The 17,795-nt window shown below is 35.5% G+C and overlaps 1 protein-coding gene across 1 annotated transcript in view; it reads right to left on the minus strand.

The window, feature by feature from the left end:
* The window catches only part of BLTP1 (bridge-like lipid transfer protein family member 1), a 186,021-nt gene that overhangs the window by 114,910 nt on the left and 53,316 nt on the right, over window positions 1-17,795 (minus strand). The window contains exons 20-24 of the mRNA XM_052654644.1: window positions 16,984-17,121; window positions 7,079-7,258; window positions 4,201-4,329; window positions 2,084-2,203; window positions 1,113-1,393 (exon numbers count right to left, since the gene is read on the minus strand). Coding sequence (XP_052510604.1) covers window positions 1,113-1,393; window positions 2,084-2,203; window positions 4,201-4,329; window positions 7,079-7,258; window positions 16,984-17,121 — 848 coding nt within the window. The remainder of the gene's footprint in view (window positions 1-1,112; window positions 1,394-2,083; window positions 2,204-4,200; window positions 4,330-7,078; window positions 7,259-16,983; window positions 17,122-17,795) is intronic.

A 17,795-nucleotide genomic window follows, 5' to 3' on the forward strand; every position in this document is an offset into this window, starting at 1 on the left:
GTTTTTAACAGTCACACCCCCTTCTGAGGAAACTATTTAAAGGATACACCCAGAAATTGTGGGAAAAGCTTCCGTTTACAGTGAGAAATTTAGAAACAATCTATATATTTAATATATGGGAAATGGCTAAGTACAGCTCACAGACCCCAGCCTTCTGACCCAGAAAAAACAAGCTGCTGAAGGGCTATAGCCAATGAAGAACCAGACAGCCTCCCCAATTTCCTTTCCTCTATAGAAGCAAGCCCCTCTCCTCTGTTCTCCAAACCTGCCTATGTTTCACCAAAGTTTGCTTGTCTTGCATCGCCATTCTTTGCTATTCCCCCCAAATCTTACTTTGCTGTTGATAAAAACAAAAAAAAAAAAAAATGGGTTCTTTTGCTTTTTTAAAAAGAGGCAACAATTACAGAAACGCAGAATTTTAAAGTGCAAATACAGGATGATTTCAAGTTTAACAGAAATACATTTAAAATACTGGGAAGAAATGTAACAAATTCAAAGTGGCAGGATTATGATAATTATTGTCCTTTATCTCTTAATAGTTTTCTCTATTTTTAAAATAAGCTTTAGAAACTTTAGAAGGGAAGAGACGAGGATGGAAAAAGGCATACTAATCATTTTAAACACATGTAATTCAGTAACAAGCTTTGGAAACTATTTAAAAATCATTTCTTAAGGTTTAGGTACTTTTTGTCTTCCCTGCAACTGTGAAGACCTACAACAGAAGTTTTGTAGAATAAATGGTGATTAGTAATGGTGTTTTCTAGGAATGACAAATTGGAAGTGGAGTGCTATGGTGAGAAAGAAGGGGTGTAACTGTATTACAAAATGTTATGGGGGGGGCAGTAATTTATATTTGTTTCACTGTGACACACATAGCATGGGCTTAGAAACATATCAGAAAATATTTTTTTCCCAGCAACCACACCATCAGAGATGATACATACTATGTGATTACTTAAATATCAGATTCTTATTTACTCACTGAAGTGTACCCAGCATGATCACATTCAGTCTTTCAGATGTTCTTATTTTATTCCTAACAATAGGATTTCCTCTCTAATTATCTAGTACTTTTCATTTGAACTTGATTACCATTCCTAAATCTCACTTACCTCTTAGTTCTGGCATCATGAGTTTCTAAGAAATGTCTTTGTGCCTCATGTTTAGAATGATGATCAGCAGCTAATGCAATATCAACAGTGATAAGTCCTAAGTTGGCTGACCCAGCTTCAAGCCAATAGGCCCTCCGTAATACTGCAGGCTGAAGTCCAACTCTGGAATTATTTAATTGTTCAATATATTGTCTCACTTGAAAATCCTGAATTGCAGCACTTATTCCTTCCCCAACTGACTGATTGTGGAGATTACAGTTTGCAACCCGAATTGCACCCATCTAAAGTGGAATCAAGAAAAAGAAACAAAACTGTAGTTTCTGTATTTTTAAGCAACTTATTACAGTAAACTGCAGAATAGGTAATTATTTCAAATAGCCTGACAAATGGAAGAAAGAAAGGAAAAATGAGAAAGTGGAAACAGAAAAGATAAAGCAACAGAATAAAAATAAACATTCAAATTTAAAAAGAGGATGAAAGGAGAAGACTATAATTCCAAATGAAATGAGAGAAGGAGAAAAGAAAAATAAGAAGGGTAGCAACAAATGAATCACAGACTCTTAATGCCTGATTTTCAACAGTAACCCTTAAAGCAGAGGCAGCAAACAAATGTTTCCAGGAGCCAGGCAAGAAGTTAAATAAATAAAGCCTAAAGGCATTCAAAATTAAACCATCTAAAAACATTACGAGTTTATGTTCCTGTCATAAAAGCAACTTACTAGCTTATATTCCAGCCATAAAACAAGTTTATAAAAATTCAGTAGAAGAAAAAGGTAGTAAAAGTATGCCTTAAAAGAAAATAAGACTGGAAAAGAACACAGGTGAATAAAAAAATAGAAAGCTCCCTCCCAGAATTTCGTAGTATTCTGTGATGGCAAACTATAAATATGTGATTTACTTCAAGAAATAGAGGTATGGTTTGGCTAAAAGGAAAAAGGATTACACTGACCAAGTAACAGACAAATGTGTACCTTTATATTTGTAGCACAGCCATGCTCCACAATATAAATATCAGCGCCATCTACTGCCAAACGAGTCATGGTATACTTCAAGTCATCTGAAGTTGGACAAGGCCCAGGAATACAACTCAACTAAAATGAAATGGATTCAACTCTTAATTCTTCACCATCAATTAATTATTTTGATATGTAAGTGTGCTTATTTAACAAAATAAAATTCTGGTTACATGTGTATTTTAAATTATCAGTTAAATTTCACCTTTTAATAATGATAAATTATATATAGATATATTTATAATGATAAATGAAATAATCAGCAATTAAATTCTTGTCAATTAGGAAAACTAACTCTTAAATAATGAGTTATGAGTTATAAAACTAACTCATAACTAACTCACTTCATTTAAAAGTGGCAGGCAACAACATTAAATTGACAGAATACAAATGTAATTTGTTACTAAAACTCAAAAAGAATAGCAAAGTAAATTGATAAACAATATCACAGGTTTATACAAACTGTATAGGAATTCAAAGCTTTATGATTTTAAGATATTTCATACTCCATACACATGCACATTTTTACACATCCACAAATATATGAACTGTAAACATTATGTAATATCTTGAAAAGTCCACACACATTTATTTTTGTTATTTTATTATTTATTCCTAAAACATAGATTTAGTGATGACTAGGTTGGAAGATAACATACACATCACCAACTTCAATGAACTTCTTTGTGAAACAGCATCTCTGAGTAAAGTATCAACCCAACAGCATGTACTCTGCTCATCAGTAGCAGAGCCAGGACTACAAGGAAGATGTCTCATATAACAGTGCTCTATACTAATTTATTTCCTCCACACAAAATAGGCCTTTTAAAAACTGTGATCTAAAATGACAGGAAGAATATCAGGGGCTGCAAGGAATAGTGGCTGACTGCAAAGGGTTACTAAGGAATTTGCTAAGGTGACAGAAGTGTTCTAGATCTTTATTGGCTGTAATGGTTACATCAGTGCATGTAACATTTCTCAAAACTCCAACTTAAAAGGGGTGAATTTATTGTATGGAACTTATGGCTCAATGAAGTTGATTTTTTTAAAAATTACAATACAACTTAAAAGCTTTCACTATTAAAAAAAAAATAAAGGGAGGAGATGCCTACAAGCATGAACAAATTACCCATAAGAAACTAATGACTAATGACTAATGACTAAGGAACCAGTTCCCCAGAGCCTGCCCTGGCATTGTGTTTATAAACAAGAAAAAAGTAATTTTTATCACCAATTATAGCTGTTTTATTGATGATAAATAAGCACAGGTTACTGATTTTTTTGGATATAAAATTAAAAGGTGAATGAGTTATTTCCAATCCACAGTAATACAATAGCAAACATATGGTTTGTATACAAAAGAAAAAAGAAAGGAAAGACACAGAGAAAAGAAACTGGAAAGAAAAGCCAAACTGTTAGAAATGGTTATCTCTATGATGCAGAACTAGGGTCAGCTGTTTTTCTTTTCTGAAACTGCAATGTTTCAAGTTGCTCATTTTAAAAAATGTTCCACATCCCAAATTCATAAGTAACATTCTTTACTACAAAATAACACCCTGCATCTCACTGTATATGATTTCAGGAATTATTATATACTTCTTACAACCCTCTTCAAAGTAGTCTAATGACCCTTAGCCACAGTAGTGCAATGCTGTAGAAAGAGCATAAGATTTAGGGTCAGGAGACTAGGCAAATGCCCAACATTATTAATCACATTATAGGAGAATGTGTATGTTCCAGAAGGGTCTGCCAACAACATCATGCAAGGAATTCAACCTTCTTTCTCCTCCAACTTCTAAATCTTCTACATAAATGCACAGCTATATCCCGAACAGTTAGTGTAATAATGCAGTAAGATGTTAATGTTAACAACAAAAATTTAAGAGATACAATTTTATAATATCTCCATTTACTTGTGAATGTATGTTTTAAGAATTACCTCATTTTAGATATTTACAACTAAATTAAAATGACTATAAATTAGCAAAATAATTTTATTAACTGAAAAAACTGAACTTTCATTTTGAAAAAAACCCATAAACGTTTGTAATACTGCTAACATATTTTTAACATACCTTGGATTCACAGAAGCGTCGATCAATTCCATGCTGACATACTACTACTGATTTTGGTCTTTCCAGTTCATACTCTCGACATACCACATGAAAAATAAATGTCTGTCCCCACTCCAAGAGACAAGCCAGCTACGAATAAGCCATGACAAGTTGACAACACTGTTAGCGTCCTAAATAAGTGTTCATGGTTCAAAGTTTATCAAGAATATTAATATAGCTCGAAAGAATCCAAACAGTGCCTTATACCTGCTATATAATCTACTTGTTAGCCAGTATCATTTTTCTACCTTGACATCATTTATAAGCTTATGTTACTGTTCATTTGTAAATGACAAAATGCATTGCCAAAATGAAAAATCATTTCAACTGAAAAATGAAACTTCAGCAACCTCTAAAGCCAGTTATTTTTCTTAAAGGTTGTATCTTTCTTCTTACATGACTAGTCGGAATTCCATGCACAGAAAAGCACCTAGAATTCTCTATCTGACCATAAACCAAGGTTCAAAGTGAAATTTATATCTATCTACTAAGCAAAAATTTTAGAAAATCAGGTATTCTGAAGATTAAAGAACTTTCATGAAAAGAAGTTTAAGTATATATCAATTTTCATCAAATCTTGAGTTTTTTAAAAATCTTAGGGTCATAATTTATTAGTTTACAATAAACACTGAGCCAGGGGTATACACTGTATTATCCCTGCCCCCACCAAAAGTACCTAATTTAGACTCTCATAAAATATGAATTTACTTTTAAAATACACGAAGAATGGATAAACACTGAAAGCACCCACGGATTCATGAACCTTGAGAGAAACAGTGATGCCAGGATTTCAGTGTAGAAGAAAGAGAAATGTTTCAACTTCTAATAAAAGCTGAGATGTTTAGATTAAAATCTTTAAAAGCTATCTTTAGATTAAAAGAACTGTGTCCAGTCTTGAAGAGTCAGCATGGCTTCAATGCATGCTTGTTAGGGAATAAGCTGTTTTTATTATATGCTTCAGTTTTTACTTATAGATTTAGAGACAGAAAATGGCAGATGAAATAGTTATGAGGTATGTAAGCACTAAATATTTGTTATCACTATTATATGTTTATTTCCATCATTTTTATATAAAATATCCCTTTTCAATTCTACTCATTTTCCCACTATTTCTAGAATCTTAATTTTTGCTTCCCTTCAACTATTTCCTTCAGATATAATCATAGCTATCTAGTCTGGTGGCTCAGTGGTAAAGAGACCGCCTGCCATGGCAGAATACCTGAGCTTGATCGCTGGGTTGGGAAGATCCCCTGGAGAAGGGAATCGCAACCCACTCCAGTATTCTTGCTTGGGAAATTCTATGGACAGAGGAGCCTGGTGGACTACAGTCCATGGGGTCACAAAGAGTCAGACACTACTTAGCAATTAAACAACAACTACAAACAACAGTCTTCATTTATCTGCAGGTTGCCACTATCTACCTCTGAATCACGTTTCACACTCATTTTGTAATTCTACTAACAACTGAGTACATACATGTCCACCACATTTCAATCTTTTGAAACACTGATTATGAAATCCATATTATAAACACAGGCACACCTCACAGATACTGTGGATTTGGTTCCAGACCACCACAGTAAATTTGTGAGATTGTGAATATCACAACAAAGTGAGTCACAAATTTTTTGGTTTCCCAGTGCACATAAGTTATGTTTAAAAGTAACTAGTAGTCTATCCTGTGTACAACAGCATTATATCTTAAAGAGACAACATATATATCTTAATTAAAAGGCACTTTATTGTTAAAAAATGCTAAAGTAAGCCTTCAATGAGTCATGATCCTTTTGAAATAGTAACTAACATAAAAGATCACTAATCATAGATCACCATAACAAATACAATAATAATGAAAAAGTTTGAAATAGTGCAAGAATCACCAAAATGTGACATAGATACATAAATTGAACAAATGCTGTCAGAAAAATGGTGCTAACAGACTTGCTTGATGCAGCATTGCCACAAACCTTCAATTTGTTAAAAAAAAAAAAACAAACACCCACAACCAGAAAGCAAAATCTGTGAAACATAAAAAAATGAGGTTTAACTATATTTGTCTCAACAGGTGAAATTTTATAGTAACACAAACATTTCACTAAATTTCAATGGCCCATTTCCAGAACTAAGGGTTACAGTCAGCCCTCTGTATTCATAGGCTTCACATCTGCAGTGGGCTGAATCCATGACTGGTTGAACCTGTGGATGCAGAACCTTTGTCAGGGAGGCTGTTCTGAAGACTAAGTGGGACAGTGAAAGCGAAGGAGAATTTATCCAAAGGGATTACAATTAGTCTTCTACATGAGATTTTCTGCCAATAAATTCATTGTTATTTTTCTAAATCAGTATCCGTGTCACTAAGTGCAGATTCAAATGATGCTACCTTGCTTTAGGACATGACAAGTAAAGAAACATGCTACCTTAATATTAAAAATGCCTCTTTCAAATCCTACCTAAGAAATACACAGAAAAGTAAAGTTCTCAGAAAATTATCCTACGTACTGGAAAAACAAGATTGCTCCAACAGTGGAGAGTCAACTAATGTAATTTTAATAATATACAACTTGATTTCCAGAAACTTCTCATCCTGAGTTCTTCTCAAAGAAAGTCTTGAATTCTTGAAAATATTACACAGGACTATAAAAAATTACACCCATCAATTTTATGTGGCCCAGAAAACCTAAACTTGTTTCTGACTCATCCATGACTAAGAAAATCCTTAGTGGCAAGTGGAAGTAAAATGAACATTCAAATGGGCGTACAACTTTTTCTTGGGGAGGTGGGTCAGGAAAGGAAAAAGGAAGTAAGTTAGGAGATAGCACTCCAAGACCTGAGAACATACCTGTGGTGCTGTGACCTTAGCTGTAAGGCTTCCGGCCTGCACATCAATTAGCCATGCGTATTCTAAGGAATCACTTCCCAAAGGAAGACCTTCCGCTGAGAACATAGCGTGTGCTCTCAGCTGGAGACCTGACAAATTGATGTGACCTTCCCTGAGCACTTCATCCACAGGCGGTCGCTGCTAAAAACAATAAGCATAAGAAAAATCAGCATTTATAATTGCTAGTCGCTTTTTCCCCCAGAGACAAATGGTAAAAACATGCTATATAGAAAATAAGACTAGGATCCAAAGCTCTTAACACAACCTTGTATCCATAAAAGTAGTCTGAGTTCAGCTTCTTTAGTGACATTATCTGTAAAAGCCCAACTGCAAAGCAAGACAGCAAAGTCTTAAAAAAATGCAGACTTCTCTTTGGTAGGCGCCTCAATAAATAAAAAGAAACAAGTATTCTGACTAACAGGGAATGTGAGAGACCAATCTTTTGTGACAAGGCAGGAATCATTAAAGTATCAAAAAGAAGAAAATAACATGGAAGAAAAAAGACCCATTAAGACCATAATGAGGAACTAGCAAAGAAAATCATCTTCTAGAAAGATTTTGAGAATTATGTAAATATCAAAAGGAGAGTTTGAGTAGGATAGGTGTTAGCTCTTCTCGAAATTTTTGGTAGAATTCAGCTGTGAAGCCGTCTGGACCTGGGCTTTTGTTTGCTGGAAGATTTCTGATTACAGTTTCCATTTCTGTGCTTGTGATGGGTCTGTTAAGATTTTCTATTCCTGGTTCAGTTTTGGAAAATTGTACTTTTCTAAGAATTTGTCCATTTCTTCCACGTTGTCCATTTTATTGGCATACAACTGCTGATAGTAGTCTCTTATGATCCTTTGTATTTCTGTGTTGTCTGTTGTGATCTCTCCATTTTCATTTCTAATTTTATTGATTTGATTTTTCTCTCTTTGCTTCTTGATGAGTCTGGCTAATGGTTTGTCAATTTTATTTATCCTTTCAAAGAACCAGCTTTTGGCTTTGTTGATTTTTGCTATGGTCTCTTTTGTTTCTTTTGCATTTATTTCTGCCCTAATTTTTAAGATTTCTTTCCTTCTACTAACTCTGGGGTTCTCCAATTCTTCTTTTTCTAGTTGCTTTAGTTGTAGAGTTAGGTTATTTATTTGACTTTTTTCTTGTTTCTTGAGGTATGCCTGTATTGCTATGAACTTTCCTCTTAGCACTGCTTTTATAGTGTCCCACAGGTTTTGGGTTGTTGTGTTTTCATTTTCATTAGTTTCTATGCATATTTTGATTTCTTTTTTGATTTCTTCTGTGATTTGTTGGTTATTCAGAAGTGTGTTGTTCAACCTCCATATGTTGGAATTTTTAGTAGTTTTTCTCCTGTAATTGAGATCTAATCTTAATGCATTATGGTCAGAAAAGATGCTTGGAATGATTTCGATTTTTTTGAATTTATCAAGTTTAGATTTATGGCCCAGGATGTGATCTATCCTGGAGAAGGTTCCATGAGCACTTGAAAAAAAGGTGAAATTCATTGTTTTGGGGTGAAATGTCCTATAGATATCAATTAGGTCTAACCGATCTAATGTATCATTTAAAGTTTGCGTTTCTTTGTTAATTTTCTGTTTAGTTGATCTGTCCATAGGTGTGAGTGGGGTATTAAAGTCTCCCACTATTATTGTGTTATTGTTGAGTTCCCCTTTCATACTTGTTAGCATTTGTCTTACATATTGCGGTGCTCCTATGTTGGGTGCATATATATTTATAATTGTTATATCTTCTTGGATTGATCCTTTGATCATTATGTAGTGGCCTTCTTTGTCTCTTTTCACAGCCTTTGTTTTAAAGCCTATTTTATCAGATATGAGTATTGCCACTCCTGCTTTCTTTTGGTCTCTATTTGCATGGTATATCTTTTTCCAGCCCTTCACTTTCAGTCTGTATGTGTCCCTTGTTTTGAGGTGGGTCTCTTGTAAGCAGCATATACAGGGGTCTTGTTTTTGTATCCATTCGGCCAGTCTTTGCCTTTTGGTTGGGGCGTTCAACCCATTTACGTTTAAGGTAATTATTGATAAGTATGATCCCGTTGCCATTTACTTTATTGTTTTGGGTTCGGGTTTATACACCCTTTTTGTGTTTCCTGTCTAGAGAATATCCTTTAGAATTTGTTGGAGAGCTGGTTTGGTGGTGCTGAATTCTCTCAGCTTTTGCTTGTCTGTAAAGCTTTTGATTTCTCCTTCGTATTTGAATGAGATCCTTGCTGGGTACAGTAATCTGGGCTGTAGGTTATTGTCTTTCATCACTTTAAGTATGTCTTGCCATTCCCTCCTGGCCTGAAGAGTTTCTATTGAAAGATCAGCTGTTATCCTTATGGGAATCCCCTTGTGTGTTATTTGTTGTTTTTCCCTTGCTGCTTTTAATATTTGTTCTTTGTGTTTGATCTTTGTTAATTTGATTAATATGTGTCTTGGGGTGTTTCACCTTGGGTTTATCCTATTTGGAACTCTCTGTGTTTCTTGGACTTGGGTGATTATTTCCTTCCCCATTTTAGGGAAGTTTTCAACTATTATCTCCTCAAGGATTTTCTCATGATCTTTCTTTCTGTCTTCTTCTTCTGGGACTCCTATAATTCGAATGTTGGAGCGTTTCATATTGTCCTGGAGGTCTCTGAGCAGATGAATGGATAAGAAAGCTGTGGTACATTTACACAATGGAGTATTACTCAGCCGTTAAAAAGAATTCATTTGAATCAGTTCTGATGAGATGGATGAAACTGGAGCCGATTATACAGAGTGAAGTAAGCCAGAAAGAAAAACACCAATACAGTATACTAACACATATATATGGAATTTAGAAAGATGGCAATGACGACCCTGTATGCAAGACAGCAAAAAAGACACAGATGTGTATAACGGACTTTTGGACTCAGAGGGAGAGGGAGAGGGTGGGATGATTTGGGAGAATGGCATTCTAACATGTATACTATCATGTAAGAATTGAATCGCCAGTCTATGTCTGACGCAGGATACAGCATGCTTGGGGCTGCTGCAGGGGGATGACCCAGAGAGATGTTATGGGGAGGGAGGTGGGAGGGGGGTTCATGTTTGGGAACGCATGTAAGAATTAAAGATTTTAAAATTAAAAAAATAAAAATAAAAAAATAAAGTCAATGACTACAAAAAAAATAAAATAAAAGGAGAGATTCCTCTTACAGAGAATAATTATATACTCATAACTAAAAAGCAGCAACATTTCAAAGAGAAAATTTCTAACACTTATTCAGAAAGCTAAAGGATATGTCCTAAAATAGGGCATTCCATGGAACACTTGGTTCACAGATTGTTATTAGGAACAAAGAATCAAGTAAGTTTGGTAATGCCCTACCCATCAGTCACCAATGTTTATAGAATCTACCTCCCAGTCTTTCACAAATGCACTGAGTTTCTTTCAGCTTCCTGTTATCATCCTGGTTCAAATAATACAACCTCTTGCCAGGATCTCCCAGCATTTGCCTTTACACTGTTCTGCTCCATACTCTACAAAAACACCACAGAGATCTTTTAAAAAGGCAATTTTTACCATGTTCTTACCTAAAGACCAGAGCTCAAATTATCAACATTTGTTGGATCACAGAGAAAGCAAGAGAATTCCAGAAAAACAACTGTCTGTTTCACTGACTATACTAAAACCCTTGACTGTGTAGATCACAACAAACTATCAAAAACTCTTACAGATATGGGAATAGCAGATCACCTTACCTGCCTCCTGAGAAACCTGTATGCAGGTCAAGAGGCAACTGTTAGAACCAGACATGGAACAATTGACTGGTTCAAAACTGGAAAACGACTATGACAAGGCTGTATACTGTCACCCCGCTTATTTAATTTACATGCAGAGTACATCATGAGAAATGCCAACCTGGATAAATCAACCTGGATAAAGCTGGAATGAAGACTGTTGGAAGAATTATCAAAAACTTCAGATATGCATATGATACCACCCTAATGGGAAAAGTATAGGGAACTAAAGAGCCTCTTGATGAGGGTGAAAGAGGAGAGTGAAAAAGCTGGCTTGAAACTCAACATTCAAAAAATGAAGATCATGGCATCCAATCCCATCACTTCATAGCAAACAGATGGGGAAAAAGTGGAAATAGTGACAGATTTGATTTCCTTAGGCTCCAAAATCATAGTATGTGGTGACTGCAGACATAAAATTGAAAGATGCTTGCTCCCTGGAAAAAGCTATGAAAAACCTAGACAGCATATTAAAATGCAGAGATATCACTTTGCTGACAAAGTCCATATAGTCAAAGCTATAGCTTTTCCAGTAGTCATGTACGAATGTAAGAGTTGGACCATAAAGAAGGCTGAGCCCTGAAGAACTGATGGTTTCAAATTGTGGTGCTAGAGAAAATGCTTGAGAGTTGCTTGGACAGCAAGGAGATCAAACCAGTCAATCCTAAGGAAATCAATCCTGAATATTCACTGATTCTGAAGGTGAAGCTACAATACTTTGGCCAGCTGATGCGAACAGCCAACTCACTGGAAAAGACCCTGATGCTAGGAAAGACTGAAGGCAAAAGGAGAAGAGGGCAGCAGAGGACGAAATGGTTAGGTAGCATTACCAACTCAACGGACCTGAATCTGAACAAACTCCAGGAGACAGTGGAGGACAGAGAAGGTTGGCATGCTGCAATCTATGGGGCTGCAGAGTCGGACATGACTTAGTGACTGAATAACAACAGTTATCTCAAAGCCATTACATGCTACCAAAGCACTTCATTCCTCTCCTTGCAGCACTTTTTACACTTGATATTATTTATCTTAATTTTACCATGACAGTCTTTTTAGTGTGTACGTGCAGACCATCTTACAAGGTTAATGTTCCTTGTTTCAGCACAAATTTTGGAAACTGCATTCATTAAAAAGTGTTTTTAAGGATACGGCTAAATCTAATTCATATGGTATTCTTAAAAGGTCAAATTGTGACTATAATAAAAGCTCTAGAGAGTCTTCTGATACATTTTTTGTCTAAGCTGTGTGATAGTATATAAAATCACCTATCTCCAGGCATCAGTTCCCTTCTATTTTCTGTGAGGCAGCTGGAGAGGATGGTCAATGAAGATCACTTGTGGCACTGAGATTCTATAATTCTCAATATAAAGTTTTTGATAGCTTTTCCTGAGTTCAAAGATACATGTGGATCTTGGCTTAGATGAATCAATACTGCTCAAATGTTCACACCACCCAAAGCAATCTATAGACTTAATGCAATCCCTATCCAAATTCCAAGGCCATCTTTCAAAGAATTAGCAAATAATCCTAAAATTTGTACAGAACCACAAAAATCCTAAATAGCCAAAGTAATCTTGAAAAAGAAGAACAAAACTGGAGGTATCATACTCTCTTACCTCAAACTCTTTATCACAAAGCTGTGATAATCAAAACAGTATGGTATTAGCATAAAAACAGACACATAAATCAATGAAACAAAATAGAGAGCCCAGAAATAAACACACATATATATGGCCAGTTAATTTATGACAGAGGATCCAAAAATATATAATGAGGAAATAAGAGCCTCATCAATAGACAGTGCTGGGAAAACTGGGTACCACATATTAAAAGAATAAAATACTATCACTATTTTATACCACAACAAAAATCAACTAAAAATGAATTACAGACTTGAATGTAAGACCTCAAACCATAAAACTCCTAGAAGAAAATATCAGCAGTAGACTCTCTGACATAAGCTTGGTGATTATTTTTTAATCTAACACCAAAGGCAAAGCAACAATAGTAAAAATAAACAAGTGGGACTATGTCAAACTAAAATGCTTCTTCAAAAGAAAGGAAATTATCAACAAATGGAAAAGCAAACAGCAGAAGAAAAAAAACATTTGCCAGTCATAAATCTGATACAGGGCTAAAATCTAAAATATATAAAGAATTCCTATAACTCAGTACCAAAAGGCAAACAATCCAATATAAAAAATGGTCAGAGAATATGAGTATTTTCCCAAAGAAGGCATGCAGATGATCAACTGACACATGAAAAGATGTTCAATGTCACTAAGCGTCAGGGAAATACAAATCAAAATCACAGTGACCTGTCACCTCATACCTGTTAGAATGCCTGTCATCAAAAACAAATAACAAATGTTGGTGTGGATGTGGAAAAAAAAAAAAAAAAAAAAAACCTTGTGCACTATTAAGGAGAATGTAAATTGGTAAAGCTACTATGGAAGACAACGGTGGTTCCTCAAAAATTAAAACAGAACTGCCATATGATTCAGCAGTTCCACTTCTGGGTAGTTATTCGAAGGAAATGAAACAACTAATTCAAAGAGATAGATGCATCCCCATGTTCACTGCAGTATTATTTAAAACAGCCAAGATATGGAGACAACCTACATGTCTATCAGTGGATGAATGGAAAAAGAAATTATAGTGAGTATATATATATATAGAAATATCAATCCTAAAGGAAATCAATCCTGAATATTCACTGGATGGACTGATGCTGAAGTTGAAGCTCCAGTATTCCGGTCACCTGATGTAGAGAACCAACTCATTGGAAAAGACCCTGATGCTGGGAAAGACTGAGGACAAGAGGAAAAGGAGACGACAGAGGATGAGATGGTTGGATGGGCCCATCTATCCAAATGTGTTTTCCAAGAATGCTGGATGCCTGCATATGCATCTGTTGTTAGTGTATTAGAATACCATCAGAAAGTCAACTATTTATGACTTCTGAAAGACATTCTACCTACACAGACACTTAGGTGAGTTTATCTGAGTTACTTCACAAATTTATAATGCAGCTCATTCTTTGGAAAATGCTAGAAAATAAAGGGTGATTTCCTGGTAATTCAAACCCAACATGCCCAGAAACTCATACCCTTCCCCTGTAAAGCAGTTCCTCCTCCCATATTCTTTATCGTGCACTATCTTGGTTAACTGCCCAAGCCAAAAATCAAACATCATCCAGGGTTCTATACTTTCTCTCACCACTCACTGTCAAAAAACCAAAAACATAAACAAACATGTGGATCTCGGGTTGTCCTAAAGGTAAAGACTACCTGGTACATCAGTAAAGACTACATTCTGAATTGTACTATGGCTTACATCACTCTGTGGGTTGAATTGTGTCCCCTACAAAGACATTCAATTCCTAAGCTCAGGTACCTGTGAGTGTGATCTTATTTGGATATAATGTCTTGGCAAAAGTAATCAAGTCAAAATGTAGTTACACTGGATTACAATGGGCCTTAATCCAATTAACAGTGTCCCTCTAAGGGGAAAACTTAAGACACAGAGACTCATGAAGAGAATGCCAAGTGAAGATGGAGACAAGAGATTTGAGTGATGCAAAACAGATTCTCTGTTTTGAAGCTACAAAACAGGGAATGCCAAGGACTGTTAACACCACCAAAGCTAGGAAAAGACATGGGAGCCTTGAAAGAGGGCATGGCCCTGCCAAACACACTATTTTCAGACTTGTAGGCTCCAGAACTGTGGAAGAGTAACTTTCTGTTGTTTTAAGCCACCTAGTGTAGGGTACTTTGCTTTGGCAGCCTTAATATAAAACTAATAGACATAGGATGATCAAGTCAAAAGTAAGAGGCTTCATAAGTGAGACACAGTCACTGACCCATCACGTTAGATCCTTAGCCTTGAAGCTGTGCACTAAGACAAATGCTACCAGAAATAAGGAGCTACAGATGAGTGACCCAGAATTGAGTCTTGAGGGTAGTCACAGAATGAAGCTTCCCATCATGAAAGAGTATTAGTATAGAGACAAAAGAAAAAAATATTTCTAAGAAATGCTAGCACTACAAAATGTAAGCAAATTAAGTAGATAAGCAAATTCCTAGAGAATATGTATAGACTATGCTTATCTTCAGCATGAATCATAAAGTGTTTGCCATCTGGAAAACAAAATATCACTAGTATCAATACTTCTGTTACTGCCTTGATATCTCTACTCCATGAATTCCTCTTCTTATCACCATATAAATCACACTTTACACTTCTGTCTCTGTACAAGTATGCCAATAATTGTGCAGTTAAGGGTAATATAGACCCTCATAATAAACTCAATAAAATATTTTTTATAACCAGCAAAGTCTTTTGAGAATGCAGTGATTAAGATAAAAGTTGAAGTATCATCAGGTACTCAAAAAATCAGAGCTACTCTCCTAAGATTCTCAGAAATCAGCCTTTCTGAGAAGGTATTTCCCTATTACCTTTATTAATTTCCTCAAGAGACTTGAAAAAAGGAGATGGGCTTCTTCTCTGTACATTTACCTCTTAAAAAAACAACAAAAAAAGGAAAAACCAATCCTAATGACCCATTAATTACAGAAAGAAGGAACAGATTTATTTTTAAGGTTTCACATGACAAGTTAAAATGAGTGTTACACAAGTGAGAGCTTTGTGAAGACAGACTAGTTCTCCATGTTAATTTTGGTGGCAGTTACACAAATCTACCCATGATGAAATGTCACAGAACTATGCATACATATTGTACAAATGTCAATCTCCAGGTTTTGATATTTTACCATAATTATTTATGAGGTCAACATGGAGGAAACACAGAAACTCTGTACTATCTCTGTAACCTCCTGAAGTCTATAATTTCTTGAAATAAAGTTTGTTAAAAAGAAACACATTCTATGGCAAAAACTAGTATACATTAAGTGTTAAGTTTTAGCTACTACATCAAAATAATACAGTTTTATCAAACCCCGGTATCCCACATTACAGGTGGCTTCTTTACTGGCTGAGCCACCAGGGAAGCCCACTATAGCAGAAGAGTGCAAAGCGGTATGCTCTTTTACATAAGATGGTCAGTTACGTCACAGAATCTATGGTGAATTATCTGATTTACTGTCAAGATTCATCAACCTGTCTATAATTTTACTTTGTCCTACATTAAAACCCATCACAGCTCTAAAGCATATCACTTGACTAAAAGTAGGAAAGAGACTTAAAGAAGGGGTAGATGCCAAAAAAAAGTCATTAGCATTAAAAAAAGAATAATAAAGTGATAATGTACCCAGGAATGTAAAAATATTTCCATTTGATGAATGTCACCAGTTCTCTTCCAAAAGAGCCTTAGGGATATCTTGAAGGTATTAACAAAGTACCTTGTCAGTGCTGGATGACAAGAATTAATCAGTGTTCATGTAGATACACATGTTTTCAAGATTTATGGTTCAGTTCAGTTATTCAGTCGTGTCCAACTCTTTGCGACCCCATGGACAGCAGCATGCCAGGCCTCCCTGTCCATCACCAACATTTATGGTTTATGGTACTGGTTAACATTAACACTTGGACATTCTTTGGTGGCTCAGACAGTAAAGAATCTGCCTGCAATGCAGAAGACCTGGGTTCTATCCCTGGGTTGGGAAGATCTCCTAGAGAAGGAAATGGCAACTCACTCCAGTATCCTTGCCTGGGAAATCTCATGGACAGAGGAGCCTGGCGGGCTACAGTCCCTGGTGTTGCAAAGAGTCAGGCACGACTGAGCAATTAACATACAATATTAACACTTAGGTTGTGATTTTCAACAGAATCTACCAACATTCTATACAATTAGTTTTACCCTTTTATAAACATATGAGAAAGTCAGAAAGTATTTCTTACAATTTCTAAAAACAATAAATAATTGTTTGGGATCACATAAATAAGGAACAGCAGGGGAAAAAAAGAAAAGCTAAAATACTTGAAACAATTCACACAATACAAAACTGCTTAGTACAGTTAAAGTGAAGGTCCCTGATTTAAAAAAGCTATACAGTCCATGCACAGAAGTTAACACATTGTTTTCATCCCATAAATAGTAACAATAAATTTCTGAGTCTCTACCACAACTCACTTTCACATTACCTGATAGTTATCACTGACAAACACATTCAGGGGTGACAGGACAAGTTGCAGCATGGTCTCCCTAAATCCTTTTTTCATCTCAAAACATAGTCTTTCCAAAAAAGCTGTAGGGCACTCAGGACCATCAGTAGTTCCATGCTAAAGTCAAGCAAAAACCACAATCAATATATAGAAAAATTAAAGACCAAAGAAGTACATAAAAATAAAAATTACACTTATACAATTAAAAAATTTTGATTTTTTTCAAAAGGAAGAATGGTGCTTACTGACAAAAATAACTATTCAGTATCCCTACGTTAACTAAGCACCAGAGCTGATTTCTCTCGTGTGCGACCCTAGGAACATAATATGGAGCCAATATGCAGCACAACGCTCCAGGGGCCACTCTCTCCCCATCTGGCCTGGCTCCAATGGCCATGGGTTCTTCGGGCAATATAATTTCATTTCAAGTCAGCCCCAACATGCCCAAGGGTCATCTTTAGAGTAAACCACGATACTATGGAGAATCCAAACCCGTGACACAATTCAACCTCAAAGGTCAAGCCTGAATCATGATTTTGTATAGTTCCACCAAAAGGTCCCAAAGTGGTCTAGAGTCAGAGAAAAAGACTAAGTGTAAAGTCCTATGATATCCATCAGGCTAACTGTAAATCTAGCAATTCAACAATATGACAAAATATTCTAAAGTTATACAGAACAGCAAAGAAGGAGCTAAAGTGAAAGAAGAGAAACAGAAAAATTGTCAATGATCAAGTGATTATGAAGAAAATAATACACTAGCTTTATAAAGATAAAAGGATAAATACAGAACA

The sequence above is a fragment of the Budorcas taxicolor genome, chromosome 17, assembly GCF_023091745.1.
Source record: "Budorcas taxicolor isolate Tak-1 chromosome 17, Takin1.1, whole genome shotgun sequence".
NCBI lineage: Eukaryota > Metazoa > Chordata > Mammalia > Artiodactyla > Bovidae > Budorcas > Budorcas taxicolor.